At 45.2% G+C, this 22,456-nt stretch overlaps 1 protein-coding gene across 15 annotated transcripts in view; it reads right to left on the bottom strand.

The window, feature by feature from the left end:
• NAV1 (neuron navigator 1) overlaps positions 1-22,456 on the bottom strand; it is a 267,596-nt gene that overhangs the window by 159,281 nt on the left and 85,859 nt on the right. For 6 of the 15 annotated variants that reach the window (XM_083508510.1, XM_083508523.1, XM_083508524.1 and 3 more), the window contains exon 4: positions 14,988-15,848. The exons of 8 other annotated variants lie outside the window; for them this stretch is intronic. In XM_083508510.1, coding sequence (XP_083364636.1) covers positions 14,988-15,848 — 861 coding nt within the window. Of the gene's footprint in view, positions 1-14,987; positions 18,027-22,456 lie in introns of those variants that run through there. One more of the 15 variants, XM_083508526.1, reaches the window with a different exon arrangement.

Genomic DNA, 22,456 nt, shown 5'->3' with positions numbered 1-22,456 from the left:
ATTATAAAAAGTAAACAACACTTATTTGACCCAAGTTATTTGTCACAGGGAGGGAAACCTACAGATACAGTCCAAAAGGTGCACAGGGAGTTCTGTATAAATGGGAGAATTTTAAAAAAGAAAGTGGACCTCACTGACCAGGTGCAAAAAGATATTGTTATCCAGAGGAGAGCTACATGCCTGGATAAAATGCACTAGCCCCACACACCCTTACCAGAGAGTAAGGCCCACTAAACTCAGTGAAGCTTCTGAGTAGACTCTTATTTACTAGATGCAAGTCAGCAGCACCAGACAACCCCGCTCAGTCAGGGTGGATTTCACCTCACGCCTTGCAGAGCCAGGACAACGTGCCCCTTGGCAACATCCAAAGGCCCTGATCCGCTAGCGCTGGAGCGGACTGCACCCTGTGCCTTGCAGAGTCAGGCCCAGGCTGCCACCGGGCCCAGCACTGGTGGCAGCAACAAGCAGCTCTGGCTCACCCAGCCCTATCCATTGCCACACCACAGTTTCAAGATTCAGCCTCCTATGTAATTTGCAATGACAAGCCTAGAACTTGAATAGAGTCGCACTAGATATTTGCCATATTGCTGTCTGCTGTGTTGTTTCCAACACTGTCTTTCAACCAGTTTCTACAGACAGACTAAGAACATGGCTGGCCAGAAGGTGTCCTATTCTCTAACCTTATACACATCGGCATCAGTCAAACTTTTCCCCAACCTGCCATCCGAGGGGCTGTCAACTGTTTGATGCACCTACTGCTTAAGCTGGCTTCCAGCATTCCAGTTCTGACTGCCACGTTTACTTAGGAAACTGGATATGTGGACATGAACACATCATCATAAAGAAACATGACAGCCAGGACTGGGTTACTGGCTGCCACAGCAACCAGGAGAGAGGAGGAAAAAGAGAAAGGAAGAATCAATGGCATGATTATTCTTAGGTGGCCAATAGGCCATCTATGAACAAAATAGGATATCTGTAGCATTCATTATGATAATCTGCAGCTGCCAAATATGCTATACCAAGAAAGGGGCATAAAAGTGCCTTTGACTGCTACATATTTGGCAATTTAAAAACACACTATTATTGAAAGAGGGCATGATCCCTCTGCCCCCTTTGTTATATCAGAATAATATCAGCACTACAAAACCCCTTAGCTCCTTACATCAAATTCTGATATGTATGGTGGCATGTTTTATAGTTTTGTTTTATTTTATAATCCAACTTGTTCTAGCAGGACTATGTAAAAAGTCTTGAGAGTGTTAGTGAAAAAGCAGATTATAAAATTTTAACTGCCCTCGATATAGCTGCATTACAGGTGCAGGCATACCTATGTTTATTCATAATTAATGCAACTACTTGTCTCTTTGCAAATGGCATAGGTTAGGATGAGTGACTTTGCATGGAAACTAGCCATCACTGTTTCTCAAACATCAGATCAGACTGTGGTTATTTTTCTTCCTTGAAAATGTACACATTCTGGCACAAGATTCAATGCTTCTTGGCTTTTCCCAGCAGCACTGATCGAAGATGAAGGTATCTGTTTTCTAAAGCCATCATGTGAGAAGCATTACAAAGCTGCAAAACACAGATTTAGGATGCAGAACTTCCATCTCTTGAATCCCAAGATGAAGTTGGCAACTGTCCTGATTTGTCTTGGAAAAGTTTGAAAGGCTGAAAACCAAAGTATATCCCAAGATAGCCTGATCTAAAGTTAGCATACTATCCAACACTCTCTTGTGTCGTTTCATGGGAGGGCTGGATATTCTCCGCCTTTGTGAAAGTCATATCAGTTGCTAACATTTCTGCCACGTTTTACCATCACATTTTGAAACCAATTAGTACTTAGGCAATATTAAGATCTGAAATTCACTATTTTTGTCTTTCTTGATCCTCTCAAGGGCTGTTCTCACATGACTCTACTGTATTTTTGTACAAATACCAGGCAAAAGATAGAATCATGGAATTGGAAGGGATGGTGAGGATAATCTAGTCTAACCCTCTGAAATGCAGGAATATGCAACTGCTCCTTTCAGGGAACTTGCAACCTTGGTGTTATCAACACCACACTCTATCCAATCATTCACATTCCCTTTAAGTCCCTGCCTCTCTCAGTGAAACACAAAGAAACAACAGCTATAAAAGAACAGGGGTGACACTTCTACATGCTTCAGTAGGAAATGCAACAATTTGAACATGTATGCACCATTCTCCATTCACATAAGGTTTTCTTTACTATATATATGAAAATAAGGAGAAATGACCATAGTTTGCTAAAGTCAAGACACTGGTGCTGCTACAAGACTAAAAGCTTCTCATCCCTTTAGGGAACAACAGTCTTACTGGCTTCCCCAGTGCCCAAGAAAATCATAATGCACTTCTGTTCACTCATGACTGCCCAATGAACAACCCTTGCCTTCCTTAATTGGCCTCTGGGTAACATCAGGGACTTGGGCTTCTGAAGCAAAGAAGGAGAGGTGATGTTGGTTCATCCACATCATCAAGTAGTTAAATACTAGTATTTAACTACTATTCTTGGCTATGCTTGATGAAAGCTGATATTGGAAAAGAAGCTAAACATGACATGAACAGGAAATGCCACAATGGCTGTCACTGCTGCCAGTCTGAGGAGCTCAGTGTAAACCATGGGATCCTTCACCTTGATCCACTCAGCTGGGGACGAGGAAGAGGGGGATTGTTCTGCTGCTAATCAACTGCTTGTGAAGTGGCCAAAAACTCTAGACTAGGTGTGGGGCACTTAATCCAAAGATGTGGCCTGAGCTCTGCAGGTGAGAAGTGGAGGGCAAAGGATGTGTGCTTAATCTCCCCACTGCCAAGCATTTTGCTTTTCCTGGGCCCCTCCCTATTCCTCTTGCAAGCATGCCTCCTGTCATATTGAATTTAAGTCCATTAAACTCTATCAACTAAGGCCTAGACAGTCCAGGAGCTGAATTTTGTACAGAGCCCATACATTTTAACAAGGAAAGTCCATGTGTGTGCAGGAAAAGAAAGTACCTACTGGTGAGTATTAAATTCCTTAATTCTTAGCCACTGTGGTCCGAATCAGCTGGGGGGACACCAGGAGCTCCTTCAAAATTAAACCTAAGCAGAGGTAACACCTGTATCTATGCATGCCTTGCAAGTACATGAAAATACTCTTTCTTTAGCTGTTTGTATAAAAGACGCACCGGAAGCCCTTAAAGTATATGGATGCTGAACGATTATGCATCTCTACTCACCCTCTGGTGGACAACACTGACCTTTTTAGAGCTCCCCCTTGCCACAAGGAAAAGAGCTGTTTTATGAGCTGCACTACTCCAGCAAAAGATCCCATCTCCTGACAGTGCTAGGATCAACTTCTTTCAACAGAAGAGACACTTCCTTCTAGGAACAGAAGAGTCTGAACACGGGCTGTGAGAGCCATGCGACAGGATAAGAAGCAAAAGTTGCCGTGTGAATGTCACCATGCACCACAGGGAATCTCCAAAGAGAACTCCATTAGCTATGTGGTTGGGAAGACAATGATGCGAGCAGGGCTGAAGTCAAAGAACATGAACCATAACCAATCCCATCTTCAGTTGTCTTTGTGTTGTCACAGACAACTAGTTAAATTACATCACACTTGTCTTATACCGAGCCAGTTCAACACCACCCCATTTCTGCTTTTAAGTTAAAATAAAAGCATCAAGGACATGCAACTTGCCCTTAAGGAGAAAGAAGCACCATAATTTGAAATTTTCATGTGAAAATAAAGGAGAATTAGAAGCTGGAAACAGTACAGTAGAGCTGAAATCGGGGAAATGAAACTGAGCATGGGAAGATGTCACATTTCTTTAGAGCCAGAATTACTCCTGTGATCAACACAAGGATGCATTGTCACAAATGGTTGGCATCATTAACAAGGTTATGTAGCACACCTTAAAAAGAAGAGATAATCACCAGTTCTGCAGTGACCTGGAACAAATCCCTCAAGGTAATGCAGCCTCCATCTCCACCTGGGTGCTTCCATGGGTGCTTCTAATGAGTTCTGAGATGAATATTCCTCAAATCACTGAGCATGAAGCTGATTGGGAAGAAAATAATTCAAGGGAACACTTATCCAAGACCTGGTGGAGTTGGAGGAAGGGTGGGGTGAGGGCCAGAGTGGTACACTGGATAGAGTGACAGACTAAAACAGATAAGAGACTGAGGTTCTTGGCCCCACCCAATCAGGAAGTTCACTGGGTGACCCTAAGCAAATCATTATCACTCACATCAGCCCACAACCCACAGGACTGTACGGATACAAATGAATGGGAAACCATGTGTGCCATTCTGAATCCCATTTCAGTTAAGATCATTCACATTTTGCTCAAAGGGGGGGTCTTTATCCCATATCAACATTTTACATGGTTTGAAGGTATTATCAAAGGTGTCCAAAATGCCTTTGACAAGAAATTAAACATGTACAAGAGATCTTGACTTTGCTCAAAGGAACATTCTTAGAAGTGGTTTCCTGCAATCTAGTGACAAAATAAGTGGTTAGCCATAGAATCATAGGTCTAAAAATGACTCAAAGAACATCTCTGTTCAAGCCACTGTGTTTTTATATAATTATAGGGCATTTCATATCACTATACTCAACTGATTATAAAAAAGTAAAGGAGGCCAAAGCACAAACAAAACTGAACAAAGTCCCAGTGCACCAAGAACTATAAACCCCAAGCCAGGGTAAAATAATTCAGCATCTTCCTCTGATCATTGTCCATACCAGATGCTTTGCAAAACAGGAAGCAATTAACAAGTTATTTATAGCTAGCGTGTCCTAGCTTTTGCTAACTTATATGCCAAAATGATGGCCCCACCTTCTTTACATGAGCGCTTATTTTATGTGGACCACGCCTGCCTTAGTTTTCTCCATATCAGGAATGACCTGATTCCCCAAAGCTTTCTGGGTTTTATTAGAAATACTCTGGTGTCAATGGTTCTGTGGAGTTAACACTAAAAAGAGTGAAGCCCTCAGAGCCCAGTTGAAAGCAGAGGAAATGAGGAAATCATTGACAAAGTAAGAGGGGCAAAGGGAGTGAGATACCATAGAAGCAATACTGCTTACAAAGAAAACAAAATTCTGAAACATAAAGAGAAGCTAACATTTTACACTTCACATTCTGTGCCTGAAGACTATAGCATATCTGTATTAATAATGCCATGCTTTGGATTCTAATTACACAGATCTCTAACCTACTGTAGAGATGCACGTACGCTTTTGAACCCCAAACTCAAGTACTGCCAGGGGTGTGTGTTACCACTCTAATCAATTCCTGTGATGGCAGGAGGGGGGGAGTGCCATCTCTTAAGATTAAAGGTTTCCCAGAGTGATCATTCATTCATTCATAAATCAATTAATTAGCAATGGTCAGTCTTGCAAATGGACTCTCAGTCCCTCAACTCTCAGTTGGCTGGCTGCAATCCATATCCAATCTTGACAAAAATCTGAACAGACAGTGGTATAGGTACCCTGAATTGCTGTATCTCCACAGAGGACTGGTGGAGTACTCCAAGCAGAAAACAATGCCACAGTTGTTCATCATCTACTGCTTGCATTCAAACTTTAGAGTCACCCTCTTCTTCACACCAAGCAGCATCAGCATGACAAACCAGAGGTCAGGAGAATAGCACCCGTGCTGCCGTGTTTTCCATATAAGAACACAGTAAGAGTAATAGAATCAGAGAATCGGAGAGATGGAAAGGGGCCTGAGGGTCATATAGTCCCCTACAACGCAGGAATCTTTTGGCTAATATGGGGCTCAAACCCACGACCCTGAGATTAAGAATCTGGTGCTCTACCAACAGTTGACGTTGATCAAAGAGCTATCAAGTCCTCGATTCTGTTTCCAACAGTGGCCAACCAAAGCTTCTGAGAAGCCTTTAAAGCAACAGCCCTCCTGTTTGTACAAACACCTGTTGTTGGATGTATGCTACGCCTGAACAAGTTGAGCAGGACTCACATGATGAGTCCCATCAATGGAAGCCTGTGCAAAGATTTCTGCTTGTGCAATGGGGCTCCCCCCACAAAAAAAAAAATTGGCTGGGGGGGTGAAAAGAAGCCCCAGAACAGCATGTGAGAGAGGAGAGAGGGATCGTTCCCATCTGGCAAGCTGTAATGCTTCCGCTGATGGAATGATCAGCATCGCGCAACACTGAATTCCTCCTGGAGGTTCCATTTAGTTTTCCTGGTGAATAACTGTTGATGGAATTATCTTGACAGAGGTTGTTGTGACAGGTAAAGTGCTCAACAAGATGTGCTCAAGTCCCTGAAATGCATGCGTGTGCATGCATGTGTGAGTTAAAGTAAGCCTGTTTTGCCCTTAGAACAGTCAGTTAGCTAGATTAGATATGTGAGAATACAGACTGCAATGCAATCAGTTCAGTCTGGTTTATTTGTTTTTTAAAGAAATAAATAGCTAAAGAATTGTGTTTGATTTCAAAGTCTGCACAAAAACTGAAAATTGTTTCACAACCACCCTAGGAGGTCAGTTAGCCTGAAAAAGTGTAGCATGCCCAAGGCCACTCAAGTGATATATCATGGCTGAGGGGTGATTTGAACCCAGGACCTCCCAGGCCTGGTCCACCATGTAAACCATTAAACTACATTGGTTCTTGTACAAAAGATCCTGGATTGAAAGCATAATTGTTACCTATTTTGCATTCACATAAATATGTGTACTTGTGGCCCTACTTGAGGGTACAGGAACACAGAGGTTTTCCTTTTATGCACAGTTCCTTTACAGCTCTGACCTTCCTTCACCAATCTGTTGTCTATGTAACTACCAAATCCATACACCACAAGCTTTTACAACTCAGCCTTTAGCAGACATGCAATATATAATTTGTATGTTGAAAATAGTCACTACAAAAACAGATGTTTCTGCTGCAAGAACCTCTAGAGATCCCTACCAAAACATGAAGACAAATTCCTACAGCAAAGCTTGCACATGCTCTTTACAAAGTCTTGACTATTATTGAGTGATAGCAATAATTATGCAAGCATAGATACTTGCAGTCCTCCTTCTCCTAATCTCAGGATGGTTAAAATATGTGAAGGAGGAATGGCCAAGCCCCCTCTAACCAAACCACAGCCATGTTTATATTTACAGCTCCCTGCTCTAACAGTTTTGAACATCTGCTCCTCTTAGAATTTCTTTTCTCTTAAAGTAATTGGCACACGTTCCTCAGAAACTGAACACAACATAATAAATGTTCCAGGTTTTGGTCAATCGACCTATCAATGTCTCATTTTCAGATATTTATAACAACAAGGTGTCTTAGATTCCTGCTATGGATTAGAGATCTGTGTAATTAGAATCCAAAGTATGGCAGTATCTTTTGACAGCTCCATCAGCCAACAAGGTCCAAGCTTTACAGCCCAATCCAGAACCCATTACACTGGTGCAAATTCCACTGAAATCAAATAGCAAGAGCTTTATTTCAAGTACAGTACTAGGTGCAAAACAATGAGCTCTCTGGGCAAGGCATGTGCTACCTCTAATGGTCTGTAGAGTCCCAAACACAATGCAGCAGCAAAACTATGAACCCATTTAACTTCCGAGAAAGCGAGCTTAGGATCCAGTTGGAGGAAAAAATACTAATAGTTGGATCAGCCCCATGTCATAGCAAAGAATGACATAAGGAGAAACCTAATAGTTAAAAGAGAAATTAAAGACAAAGAAAAGCAAACAGACTGACAGAAAATCTTCTAAGAGTTGGGAAGTCAGTGAGTTAAATGGTGTGGAAATCTCAGGTTACTAGAGAACGCATGAAGAACTTGCAAACAATGCCCCAACAGGCCATATCCAACAAGGTCAATAGAATACCCAATAGAATTGACATGAGCAATGAATGGGAGGTCTTAAGGAGATAATGCATGGGTAGGCAAACTAAGGCCCAATTGCCTTCTAAATCTGGCCCATGGACGGTCCAGGAATCAGCGTGTTTTTACATGAGTAGACTATGTCCTTTTATTTAAAATGCATCTCTGGGTTATTTGTGGGGCACAAGAATTCATTCATCCCCCCCAAAAAAAAATATAGTCCAGCCCCCCACAAGGTCTGAGGGACAGTGGACCAGCTCCCTGCTGAAAAGGTTTGCTGACCCCTGAGAAAATGGAATGGACGTAATTTATGCACTGCTAGCCTCAGATGAACATTCTTGCCTCTGATTTCATTACAGAGGGTACAACTGTCCTAAAAGTGTGTATGTATGTATTTAATATCCTAACTTTCCTTCCAAAGTAATGGCTTTCACAGTTTTACTGTCCAAACCAAAGACAAAGCAACTCCTCTCCCTGCCAGTATCTCTACCCAGCAGGTAACTAACTGTTGGTCACAATCTCCTTCATGTCTGTGCACTTTCACAGGGATACTCTCTCCATACAACACACACACTGAAGCAGATAGCAAACAACACTTAGGAACACAGCGTGACTGAAATTGTGGGTTCTTCATTGCCATTGACCAGTTTTTCATTTGTTTTTGACTTTTTGAATTACTGGAATCCCTATAATTCACCAGTGGGTCTGAAATTAACAAAGAGAAAGTGTATACCCAGGATCTCTTAACTGTTAAAACATTTGCTAACCGGTGTTAAGTGACCCTGGGCGCAAACACCTGCTTAGAAAAATAAGAAGTGCCTTGCAGAATCAGACTGTAGTACACTTACTGTTGCATTCTTTGAAAGAATCCCAGCCACATGCAGACCCCTAGGTGGCTGTGAGTCCTGGAAGACCTGCTCCCTGCCTTGCAAGCCTTTTTTCACAGGGACTGGGAGGGTGGGGCCCTGACTGGCTCCAGCTGCAAAAGTCAAGACTGATGAATAGACTCTTGGGCTGGGGTATTGTTTGGGGGGGGTTGTTGCTGTTACTGATATTATTTTTAAATCTTTATTTTAGTTATTATGATTTACGTGGAAATTGTTTGACTTGATTTTCTACATTGTGATGTTGTATTTATTGTTTATGACTACTTTTGGTTGTTTGTAATTTTTTAATTGTTGCAAGCCACCTTGAGCATGGTTTTAACTTTGGAAACACAGCATACAAATAAAATGATTGGTTGGTTGGTTCCCTGCTACAGTTTCCAGAAACTGGTATTCAGAAGCATACATGGTGGCAGAGCATAGTGTCCATCATGACTGATAGTGTGTTAATGATTTTGCTGCAAGGTGGAAAGCATTCTTAACAGTATCCCTGGTGACCAAGCTTCCTATGAAGTATAGAGATTTCTTCCATTTCCAGACTTTATGTTGCTAACACATTTGAAAACTCACTGGGATTGCTCGAATGGCATGCGCTCTTGTGGTGCCATTAACATGCTGAAAGACTAGGGAAAGAATGAGACCCACAAGTCAAAATCCATAGTTATATTCATGCTGATATTTCAGTGTGTAATCTCTATGATGTGCTTCTTCACTTTCAAAGGGAAATGTGGTCCATTGATAGCAGCAGCTTGACCATGGTTATATACAAAATGAGTCACTGGCTAATTGATGCCAAGGATACACCTGCAACAGCTATTTTTAACCCAATATGTACCCGGATATACCACAAACAGATGATGCAATCTGCACTTCATTCTGAGTTCTCTCTGATTAGAGTCCTATGTCTAGATTTCTTTGAACTGACATTAAAACCTCATTGAAGAGGCATTTAACTTCCTGGATATCTTTTGTGTTAGTCCAGGCAAACATCCCAGGGTGTCCCTCGTTATGATTTCCTCTGCCACTATGAGGGAATTTCACTCCCTTTTTTATGCTGGCATAGCACATATCATGTATGCAGTGATCTGCACCAAGAGACATGCTATTTCTTCCTTTATTTTATGGGGAAAGGAGGGGATTGCCTAACTTTTCATGTTCCAAGCTACCAGCCATTCCCAAAGAGAAGCTATGTGGTAGGACACATACCTAGTACCCAAGTGCACAATCAGTACTGAGCACAGCTTGCGAGCTGCTCAGAGTACTAGGAGGAGGAAGTGCTAAAATGCAGGAAGAATAATACCGAAACATGGATGGGCAAGGAAATGAAGCACTGAGAAATATGAAAAGGAGTGAAGGTGCAAAATAAACTGTGAGCAATACCGATTGCAACAGAGAAATAGAGAAAGAGCCTGGAACCTGTGGCCCTCCGGATGTTGTCTGACTCCAGTTCCCATCAGCACCAGCAAGCAAGGCTTATGGGTGTGACCAGGATTTATTTTAGGGGAGCAGGCTTTATATTGGGGGGACAGAACCGAGTTAACTGCAATGCAATTAGTCAACTAGTTAAGTATTTTTATTTATTTACTTGATTGGGGGGGCAGCTGTCCCCTGCACCCCCCTGGCTACGCCCATGGCAAGACTAATGGTCAGACATGATGGGAACTATAATTCCCCAATCCTGCTCTGCAATTATCTCTTATCTTTCTCCACCCCATCCATCCGTGGAAAACCAGGTTGTTATTTTTCTTACAAAGGGAATCTCTAGCTGCTGGCATGAGATGTGTTACACTGAATCAGACCTCATTAACCAAATAGAAATTGAGGCCATCTTGCAAAAAAATGTAGATAAGGTTAACCCCGCGCTTCTTTGATTTCCAAAAAAAACTTTGGTGGGGTCCCCTCAGAAAAGTTTCCCAAAAACCTTAACAGTCACAGGATAAAGTGGAATGTCTTTTTCTGGATCACTCAACTGGATAAATAAAGGAATGAGAATGAATTTATGGGCTGTTATCTCAGTGAAAAGAGGTGTACAATGAGGTGTCTCCAAGGATCTGCATGGGAACTTGCTCTTGCTAAGTATTCATTAACAACCTGGAAAAAGGTGTGAACAGATCTGCATATAATGACAAATAATTAAAAGTAGTTTAATCATAAGCACACTGTGAAGAGTTTCAGCAGGTTCCCCTAGCACTACAGGGATGCACAACAAAATGGCAAATAAATTTCAGTGATGGTAGATGCTGAGTTACACATACATTAAGGAAAAGTAACACCCAACAAGGTTGCGCACAGGATCAAATTAGCTATTGCTATTCATTTAAGCGATCCTTAAACTGCTATAGAGAGCTTTCTGAAAATGGCAGCACTGATGTGCTACAGTCACCAAAAAGACAAACAGAATGTGATGAATTATTATTTTTTAAAGATTTTTTAAAAAATATGGTACTGCACTTTTTAAGCAGTCCTGGCTATATTACATAGAGAAAGCTAGAAAAGACAAACAGGAGCAACAAAGGTTACCAGTAATAGGATTCCTTTTATGCAAAGTAAAGCAATAAAAATATAAAAAAATAAAGCTTCAACCTAAAAAATGGAATCCCAAATAAGGGATAAATAATATATGCAAAATCACAAGAGGACAGACAGAGGTAAATAAGAGGTTTTCTGCTCTTTCAACAAGACACAGCAGAAACAAGAGTAAATATTTTTCTCACGGTTCACATTGGACTCTCTGCCAGCAGTATAATTTAATCCAAGAACTAGGTAATTTGATGGAAGACAGATATAGGAAGTTCAAATTCAGGGTGTCCCTAGCATTATGGTTCCAAGATTACAAGCAAAAGGAATTCACTACTCTGTTGTAACCCCATGAAATTATAAATTAACTGAAGCATTCAAATCTGGCAGGGGCAGGCATTGGGTTAAACATACATCTCATCTGATAAGAGTATAGCTCTTTATATATTCTTAGGACTTTCCTGTATCCTTCCCCTCTCTTCATCCAGCTCAAGAATGGAAGGTAATTCAACATGTGCTCGGGATGCTCCAGGTGGTGGTGGGTGGGTGGGTGTTTTTTTGGGGGGGGGGGGTAAACAGAATGAAGAATCTGAGGATCAAGGTAAGCTCCAAATTATTCATTTTACAAAATGGGAACTAAGTGCACATGTTTCTATATGATACAATGGTGAGGCAATAGAAGGAGGTGCAAGCAAGGGGCAGAAAGCAGGTTTCATCATTCAATTGTCTTTTTTCCTAGTCCAGACTAGTTCTTACACACTGTTCAGCTTTTACAAGCTATGTCTTCCTTGGAATAGAGGGGAGAGGAATAAAGACAGCAGGTCAATTATCAGCCAAGACTGCAGTGTGATCTCTTTTCTGGAGGGAGCTTTGGGGAAATGGAAGCCCAAGTGTTTCCACTAGAAACACAAACCAGCTGCTGAGCAACCTGCTTCTTCCATCCCCCACTGGACAAGCAAAACCAAGCCTCTAATTCCTATATCACATTTTGTTGAGATTTTTAATAAACATATATTCATTTGCAAGCTAAAAAACCTGACCTGGTCTTTGCTACAGCCAAGAGCGGGATGGGGGATACACTACACAGAAGTTTCACTCTATGGATTTACAGACTTGTAATTCCCAAATGGCAGCCCTCCCTGTCATTCCCTTCCATGAATTTGCCAATGCTACCCATTCTAATGCCCAGTTATATTTGCTACACTAGCCTTGCATGGTACTCTCCCCAGTTCTCTTGGCCCAGTAACTCTGATACAAATCTTTACATTCTATGCTGGCTCTGCATTCCGTTTCCACCCTCGCTCCAGCATTATCTGGTAAATCATAGTTTTCCCTGCACAAAGATAGCACACTGTCATTTTTCAAAATGGCACAAATATTATTTTGCCATGAATATTGTCACACCATCTTCAAATGTGATGGGGTACACACCCAAGCATAAACTGTTTTCCTACAGAGATATTGTCTCCATTTAGGAAAAACAGGAAGCTGCCTTCTTACAGAAAGGGCAGTCATCCATCTAGCTCAGTATTGTCAATATTCAGTGGCAGCAATTCTCTGGGGCTTTTAGGTGGAGTTTTTCCCCCAGCTCCTTTTGGAGATGCAAAGGGTTGAACCCGAGACCTTTCACATACAAAGCATGTGCTCTTTCGCTAAGGTACTGCCCTTTTTTCGCTATCATGTGTAACAATGCCCTAATTACACATATTCCATTTGCCATCCTCAATCAGCAGCAGGCCCTACAATGCTGTTGGGACTCCAGTTGAGTCCTGCCCACATTCTAGACCCATGTTCTACCTGTCATAAAGTCCTTCAGCCCCAACCCCATAGCTCCTTATTCCAGCACTTAGTTCCCTATCTCCCATCTCCCATTCCACAGCATCTAATTACCAGTCTCCTCCTCCATAACCACTCCCCTGCCTGTGATCCTGCAACCTCAAATTACAGCTCTGGTCTGCCATCCCACATAGATAGTGCTGTTGGCACCTGAATCTATGCCCTGTGCTTAGTTCAGCCAGTAGCATCAGTTGCAGTCAATGCAAAGGGTGTGGTAGTTTTGCAAGATATAGGCAGCATTTGAAGGCAATTCAAACAATCCTAAGTTTCTAAAAGCGCCAACCTAGTGCCCATCATTCCTGACTTTCTGTTCCTAAATGCAGAAGCTTCCGTTTGAATTATCTTCCTGCTGTTCAGTTACAGAAGCATTTACAAGGCAAGAGAGGAACAGGGAATTTTGTATTCCGTAGTGATTGATCATTACGAGCTGAGCTGTTGCATGGAAACCAAATTGTTGGTGCTTAGGAGGTGCTGCTATGTATTCCCTTACGCTTAAGCCTATGACATCTGCAAAGCAGCCATTCCTGGGCGGGTGTCTCGAATAGAGAGATTCCAGGTGGAGTAGAGCAAGAGCAGCACTGAAGCGCTAGCAACTGCTGCTCCTATGCAGATCTCCCTAGTAACCAAACAGGATCTACTCCTCTCTGTCTGTTCTGGAGGCACCGACACATCCTTCCTTCCTCACTGCCATGTACCCCACTGTCATGTTGCAGGTTTTCATTTCAGCTGCAGCTGGCACGGGAGCTGTGTTAGCGACCACTCCCCTCTTTCACCAACAGCAACCAGAAGGCAATGACGGCTCATTCTGTGCCCTGTGTGCACACCCCCTTATGGGAAATGCAGACACAGCCTGCAATCCAGCTGTCTTGCAGCATCTCACAGTCCTTGCTGCCTCAGCTCCATGGATGACAGCCCATGTTGCAGTCACAATTTCTGCTTCTCTCTCTCACGCACACATACCTCCTTCACAGGTTTGCCATAAGGATGCTCGCATGGCATAGCTGCATATGCAGCAATAGACCTTTTTGACTGTTCCTCCCTAATATAGTAAAGGGGGTGCCATCCATTTTAACACCAATTACGGCATCCTCATGCAATCCCCATTTCCACTCATTGCTGCTGAACCCCCAGGTCTGGGTTTGTTCTATTCCCTTGCTAACTAAATCTACTCTGCTTCATAAGCTAAAATGAAATAATAATAATAATAATAATAATAATAATAATAATAATAATAATAATGTTTCTCTTTCCCTTGCTTTCCCTTAACCTGGATGTCTTGAGCAAAAGAAAAAGAAAAAAAGAACCAGAATGAAATTTATCTTCCCTCCTGCCCACTTCTGCTACCTGTTTCACCTTTGCACAGAAAACTGGGGGATTTTAACTAACATTTATTAGTATGCTGGCTCAATTAGGTTTGAGATGCCTCTTTTGGAGGGAGCCTGGAGGGTTTTTCTGTGTGGAGGGCAGGGATGATGTGAAAGACAGCCTATTTGCTATACTCAAGGGATAAACCAAAAATAAATGAATGAATTAAGAAGGCGAGAGGAAAGCCTCCCGGAGTGCTTACAGTTATAAAATAAGCAGGCTGAAGTGGTCTACTTTGGAGCCGAACTTGCTTACTCCTCACACTTAAAAATCCTCTTGTACCCTACAAGGCAAGGCAGTCAGACGCAACACCGCATCCCTCTGCAAAGAGAGCAGGAAAGCCTGCGGAGGGTCACCCTCCAATCCATGAAGACACCCCAAAACCAAGAGCGCCGGCTGACACCTGTCCTCTGGGGAGGGGACGCTCACTCCTCCTCCCACTCAAGTCTCCCCAATAACCTTCACCGAGCAAGGCAGCTTTCCATCCATCCATCCATGGGAAGGGAAGGAGGGAGGGACGGCAGAGACGGACTCACCGAGCATCTGGCTGAAGAGCAGCTGCTCCAGATCGCCCAGCACGGTGACCACCAGCTCGGGATCCACCTTCAGGAAAGCCTTCTCCTCCGCCGGCGCCCCTTTCCCGGCAGGCTGGGGGGCCGCTTGCTGCTGCTGCTTCTGTTGCTGCGCCGCCTTGCCTTTGCTGGAGAGGATCTCGTCGTCCGACTTGAGGTCGTCGCTGCCGCTGCCGGCCTCGGGCGCCTTGCTGAGGGGCTTGACCTCGGCGTAGGGCCCTCGCGGGATGCGGCTGGGCTTGCCCAGGTTGGAGGGCAGCGGCGCCAGCGGCGGCGGAGGCTTGTTGCCGGCGGCCGGGGGCGCCAGCTTGGCCTGGAAGAGCGAGTGCTCGGAGCGCGAGAGGTTCTTGGACATGAGCGGCGGCGCCTCCTTGCCGCCTTTGAGGCTCCGGCCGCCGAAGCCCTTGGCCGCCTTGGCCATGTCGTCGCTCCACTTGGGCTCGTACAGCTGCATCTTCTTCTCGCTGTCCGTCAGGAAGGACAGGTTGGTGAGCGACTTCTGCTTGCGCAGGTTGGAGGCCAGCGGCCCTCGGCCCTCCACGCTGCCGGCCTTGAAGACCTTCAGCTCGGCCGGCGCCTTAGGCGCCGCCACGCCGCCGGGGCCCTTGGCGCTGCCGCGCTTCTGCATCATGGCCTTGTTGCTGCCGTCGCCCGACGACGCCGACGCCTGCTTCTTGTAGCCCCTCAGCGCCTCCTCGGGCCCTTCGTCGCCGCTCAGCTCCGCGTCGCGCTGCAGCCTCCTGACGTCGTTGCTGTTGCCGCCGCCGCCGCTGCCAAGCATCTTCTTCCCGCCCGCCGCGAGGAAACCATTTAAAAGCCCAGCCTCTGAAGCAACGGAGGGAGAAGAAAGAATGAAAGAAGGAGGAGAGGAGGAAAACGGGAAGGTCGGAGGAGGGGAGGGAGGGGAGAAAAAGAGAGAGAGAGAGAGAGAGAAGGGGTGGGGGGAGAAGGGAGGAGGAGGAGGAGGTGGGATAAAACAGGAAAAAAAAGAGAGACACACGCTATCAAAGCAGCCGGTGCCACCTTCCCCGCCCCGGCGCGCGCGCGCGCTCACAGAAGCGCAGAGCGCCCGGCCCCTCCTATCTCCTCCAGCGCCGCTGGGGAAACTGAGGGGGGAAGAGAAGCGAGAGGCAAGGCGAACAAAAAACGGGCCCTCCCTGCCCGCCTGCGAGATGCTGCCGGCTCGGCAGAGAAAGGGAGTGGAGTGGGGGCGCGAGACGCGCGCGAGGCTATTTCTGGCTCGGGAGGAGGCGTGTGTAATTGTGCGTGAGGGTGTGTGTGTGCGCGTGTGGACATCGGCGAATAAGTACGCGTGCGCGCGCACTCGCGGAGCCTTGCCTGCCTCCGCGCTTGAGAGGCGCCGAGGGAGAGCAGGGCGCTTTCGACAGCGGAAGGCAGGCATAGGCGGGGAAGGGGGAGACGTCGTGGCAAGGCACTCCAGCAGCCAGCCCCCACAGGGGGGAGAGTCATCTGACAGACCCCCCCCCTGGACACAGGAGCCAACTCCTTGGGGCTGAGATCCCTTTGCCCCGCCCCATAAAATATTGGGGGGACCGCCCCCCCAAAGTCGATAGGCATTGCCATTCAAATTGTGTGCGTGCACCGCGTCGTGTGATTATGTGGGGTGGGGCTTATCGTCCCAATATTTTATTCAAGTTGGCACCCCTGACCCTGGGGCCATTTTTGGCCCACCAGAGATCCATGCATGGAAATCTCCTGTCCTGTCCTCCTCCCCCAGAGCCCCAGAAGCAGAGCTAGGGCTAGCTCTGCCATTAGGCGGAGTGAAGCAGTTGCCTCAGGCTGAGGATGCTGAGAGAGTGAGTGGGAGTTGGGCCAGCCCCCCTCCTGCTCCCCTTGAGACTCCTAATCTAGCTCATCTTAGTCCTCAGCTCCTGTGATGGAAGCTGCCTTTGTTGCCAGAATTGAGGAACAAAATTAGTTGCCAGTTCAGTTGTATGGGGAATGGGGGCAACAGCTTGTCCATCAAAACGTATTTGGCATAAAAGGGTACTGAAAAGGTTCCCATTTTCAAGACTGCAGCCCCTTCTGTTCTGGAACCCGTTCTCCCGAAAACTCACCACCTGGGAGTGACTAGTGCTGAAGACAAAGCAATCTACACATGCTTAAGTGCACTGCTTGGTCATGCAAGAACAAACCTTGGCACTGAAAGTAGGAAAGCCCTGTTGAGCCTTGACTTAGGTTTTCTTTGGGGTGCCCATCAGGCTTTGCATGCAAATCAGTTCTTTCCTTCCCTTGCAATTACACAGGAATCACTTCCTATTACAAAATGCACCATATACTGGACAAGACCCAAGACATGGTGTGAATGTGTTGGATATACCACAGCCAATTAGTTTCCCAGCATGCATACACATAGCAATATACACACATATTCATCACTTGACACGATGACACCACAAAAGAGAATCTTGCCATTTCTTATTCTGAAGGAGCTTCCATGTATGAATTCAGCAGAGCATGAAACAGCCTTCCTTGTCCCATGTCACCATGGAAAAGGTTCAACAGCTACTCAGAAAGGGTCAGTGGCAAGCCCAGAAAAAGAATTCAGGAATCTGAGCTCCCACTGCTTAGCACTGACAGAAGAACAGCCCTTGCCTGTGCAGAAAGATTATCAGCTTTCACATATAGAACAGATAGTGGTATCAGGCTGCTGTCTCTGTGCAGTGATCCAAACCAAACCCATTTCCACAAGAGGCTGATATTAATAATTCCTGCTACCACATCTACGTGTGGCACTAGCCAAGGCAGCACATAATAAGCCTGCCGCTTTCAGTTCTATGCTCCAATATGAAACACAAACTATAACACACACAAGAAAAAAGAGGGTGCAACACTGCAAACACATGAAAACATGGAAGTGTGCTAGCTACACTGAACTAGCAGTTTGCAGGGATCTCTTGTGCTGAAACTAGCTTATTTATTATACAGATTGTATCCAACTCTTCCACTTCCTAAGAGGGGGTGGGGGACTTGTGGTACTTCAGAGGCTGTTTAGCTACAACTGCCAAAACAAAACAAAAACTTTAGCTAGCAACAAAAGACCAACTAAGTAGGGGCTAGAATCTCTCATAGCAGAGAGTTATATGCCCTGGTGCAACAACAGAAAAGGCTCTCTCTTACATTCTCATCAGCCATACTAGAGGCTGGGAAGAAAGCATTATTTAGGCACCCTGCTCCCAAACTATCTAGGCTGTTAAAGATAATGGACACTTTGAGCTATGCTCAGAAATGAACCTGTAGTCAGTGAACGTGCTCCAAATATCCAGCAATAATCAAGAGGGGTTTTTAGGTCTCGTGGACATCCCCCAGCCTCCTCCAACTTACAGTGAGACAGCGGCGTAGCGTGAGTTGTCAGCACCCGGGGCGACGCAAGTAATTTGCGCCCCCTAACCCAGGGCAAGGCAAATAATTTGCGCCCCCCCTAACCCCTAACCTGCGAGTTGCCGCTGGCGCTGCCGCCCAAACTACGCCGCTTGCCCGGAGGAGGAGGGGGGCAGAGAGGCGAGGAAAATGCAATGGCCCAGCAGCTGCAGCAGCACCGGCGGAGGCGGGGCTGTGAGGAGGGGCTGCCTGGCGCGTCCTCCGCGGCGAGCGCTGAGAGCCGCTGCCTGCCGGGCGCCTTCAGCCCGGACGCGCGCACAGCTCGTCGGTTCCGCGAGACATGCGGCTCCGCTACAGCCTGCGCCCGAGGCTCTTCGGCGACTCCGGAGGCAGCGAGCGCGCCCCCCCCAGATGTTGCGCCTGGTGCGGCCGGCACCCCTGGCACCCCCCACGCTACGCCACTGCAGTGAGAACTAGTGTAGCCTAGTGCCAAAGAGAATTAACCATGAGCCATGAAATCCCCAGTTCAAATATTGCCTATGTCATTGGTTCTAGGTAAGGTATTTTCTTTCCAATGGGATAATAATGCTGTTGATCTCCCTTTTGTTGTTAAGGATTACTGAGATAATGTGTGTGAAGTACTTTGACTGCTATAGCACTATTAGTAGTGCTATAGTATTACTAGCAACTGATGTTAGGTGTTTCAGCATTATTTAGTATTATGAGCCCTCAGACCACAGGGCTCTTTGCTTTCTTCACTGCTTGTACTAACACTCTGCTCCAAAGATACTTAAGACAACAAAGAACATGGTAGCACCCATAAATGTATTATAGCATAAATGCTTGTGGACTAACATCTACTTTGTCAGATTCAACTTGTCAGTTGAACCTGACGATTGCAGTGGAATGTCTTTACAAATCAAAATTCAAAGGATTGCAGCTTTGTTGTAAATTATAGTACTACTGAGCTGAGAACACAAAGATCCCTGAGTAGCAGGATTAAGACCATACATTTGTGGGCCAGTCTCTAAGAATAGTTCTGTGTGTCCAACCATAACTAGCCCAGCCTGGTGGAAAAAGAAGTTCTAGTGCAGAGAGCAATCTATTCTGAGAAAATCACCAGTATGTTTTAATGAATATTTTCAATTTTTATTTTAAGCCACTTAGAGGTATTGGGTGGTTGTTGTTTTTTATTAAATGATATAGAAATCTGTTAAATAAATACTTTCAGGGATCCTAAAGTGAAGAAATAGTGTGTATCTTGTGGCCTAAAGCCAGGTAAGACTCAGCCAGTCTACTCATGGTAGGTGCCACAGACATCCATAAAGCAAACAGCTCTGAGAGGAAGTAGCCACCTAGTCCTGAGTCACTACAGCATTGCTGGTCAGCCGAAACCAGTCCTCAAATTCCCAACCAATTAAGATAAAATAGGGCAGGCCCTGTTATCTCAGCAGGGAATAGACAGTGACTTGGAGATGTTAATGTCTCATCCATGTTATTCAGACTATGTGGGCTGGTGCTGGGGTTTGACTTGAGCTATAGCTATTCAGAAAGAGAACTTTGCCTTCAGGACATGTGCAATATGAGGAGGAGAGATGGCTTATCATAAGGGTGAGCAGGAACCTAAAGAATCTGAAGATACTGTTCTGTGGAGCTGCAGCATGAAACTCCTTTCCCACACGTAAGATCAGATGACCATGTATATAACTTAGTTGTGAAGCACATGACTAACATTTCTCTTTGTTTCTCTGTCCCATGCTTTACAAGTGCTTCTACATTCCTGATATGTTAAAGCAAAAAAGAAACCCCACAAAACCCCTATTTTTTGCCAACTCTGAAGAAAATGCTCCAGCAGGTATAATTTTGCATTGTGAATCATAGTACTATAATGACTACAGGAAATAAACAACTTTTTTTTGTAGGAAAAAGGTAGTGTATTCTGAAAGTAATAATAATAAAACGAGCATCTGTAACTATGTACAGGCCTGGATGGACACCCAACAAATATAAAATGTCTCAAAAATAAGGAGCTGATGCCAGCATCAGTCCTGTAGGTCCTTTTGTGCCCATGCCAACCCAGGTACTAAACCTTCCCTATTTGTTGATACCCCTATCATCTGCCATGTTCTGTGTGGTTATTTGTGGCTCCCTAAACTGTTGTCCCCAGCACAGTGTCCACACCGCTAAATAATGGAAACATTTAATCAGCTGACATCAATGTGTCTAAGGTGGTCCGTGGGGGTGGAGAGGTAAAGATCTAGCCAAAAAAATTCCCCACGCTTGCCTTATAAACCATTGTCACAAGTTCCCACCACCTACTTATTCTACTGACTAATGCAAGATAGAAACAGAGTCCCACCTACAAAAGTTCCAGAAGTAGTGCAGGATATCTGTGTACAGCATCTCCTGCATGTTTCCTCACCCAACACTAAAAGCAGCAATCGGGTGGGAGTGGATCAGGGCCACAGTAATAGCAGAGGAGCTAAGGTTTGTCCTCCGCTCAATTTTCTTGATTTAAATTGCATCCCTTATAAGCTTGCATAGGCGGGGAGGGGGGAGGAACTGGTGCAGTAAGAAATAGTTAAGCACCCTGCCCTTGGGGTAGCTGATATAAGCTTAAGACAACAAACAAACAAAGCAGATCTCTCAGATCACAACTAGTTGGTTCGAAAATAGACCAATCTTTGTCCTTTTGCTGCCAAAAATACAGCTGTTTTTCTCAAATTAGTTTCTTTGTGCTTAGGACCACAGACTAATGGCCCAGTCCTATGTGCTGATACTGAGGGAGATGCGATCATGAATAAGGAAGATTCTATCCCCGCACGCTGGTACAAATCCCAGTTCCAACACTGAGGCATCCATACCTCCCAGAAACTGGAGCAGGATTGGGAGGCCTGGCTGAATTAAAGCCAAATGCCTGTGGCTTTTGTCTAAGGGTACAGACAGAAGCTCATCTCCATAGTAATGATTCCACATCATCCCTGCAGCTCCCTTCTTAGACAGCTGGACTCAGCTGCTGCTTCTGTGTGCCTCTGTCGCCTTTGTCTACAGCTATCATGTTAAGGCTGCAAGCTTATGCCCGCTTTCCTGAAAGTGAGTCCTATGGAGATTTACTTTATTCACTGAGCAATCTTTAAGGTGGTGGTGGTCGATTCTGTGGAGGAGAAACCACCACTCCCTAATCCCTGCAGCTCAAGCCAGCCAGGACTGAAATTGGGGGAAGATTTTCCAGTGACCCCCCACAATCTTTCAAATTTACCCCTCCAACTGACATTAATGGCATGCTTTTTTGCTGTTTCCGGGGCCATGCTAAGGAAGTGAGGGGGCCCTGGGTTTAGCACATCCAAGCTTTCCCCTGGCACATCCCTAGACTTCTCTGTCTCTAGTCTTGCTGGTCTCAGAGCACCACAACTGGTAAAGCAATGGTTGTATGAATTTTCACCACTGCACCATGATGGCCTTGACCTGCAGATCATATACAGTGTTCAACATCCCCTCACTTGTCCTCCTAGGGAAATGCTCATGCCCAGAGTGCCCCCATGAGCACCCTCTGATTATCTGCAAACTTTGGGTGCAATTCACCTAACCAGTTTCATCACTGGAAGGACAAAAATTGCAAAATGGGGCTTTCCACCCTCTTGTCCCCCCACTGTGTTCCCCAAATTGTCCTGGTACGGTTCAGGAGAACCCTCAGAACAGGGGGCAGGGGGAAGAGAAGGGGGGTTATTCCACCTGGCAAACTGAAATGCCTGTACGATTGCAAGAGTGCAGCTTTGAAATCTACTCATTGCACCTGTTGTCCACTGAGCAGAGGTACTGGATCACTCAGTGGTTTGTTGTGCTACCTTCTGCTTGCATTTGAAAAGCTGAGAAATCGTCACCTCCCTCAGATGAAATGATTGCTTGCCTGGGTGGAGAATGTGGGGTGAAACGGCTGTTTCAGCAGCTTGGCACTTCATTTTGAGAGCCCTTCAGAGGCAAGAATTGCAGAGAGCAGATCAGGTGGTTTCCCACTCAGCAAGTGAAGTGTGAAATGCCCACATCTATGCTGCAGATTGGAAGTTACTCAGTTTCCTTTTGGAAACAAAACT

The sequence above is a fragment of the Podarcis liolepis genome (assembly GCF_965112155.1).
Source record: "Podarcis liolepis genome assembly, chromosome: 6".
In the NCBI taxonomy this organism is placed as follows: domain Eukaryota; kingdom Metazoa; phylum Chordata; class Lepidosauria; order Squamata; family Lacertidae; genus Podarcis; species Podarcis liolepis.
This window is presented reverse-complemented; position numbering and strand designations above follow the sequence as displayed.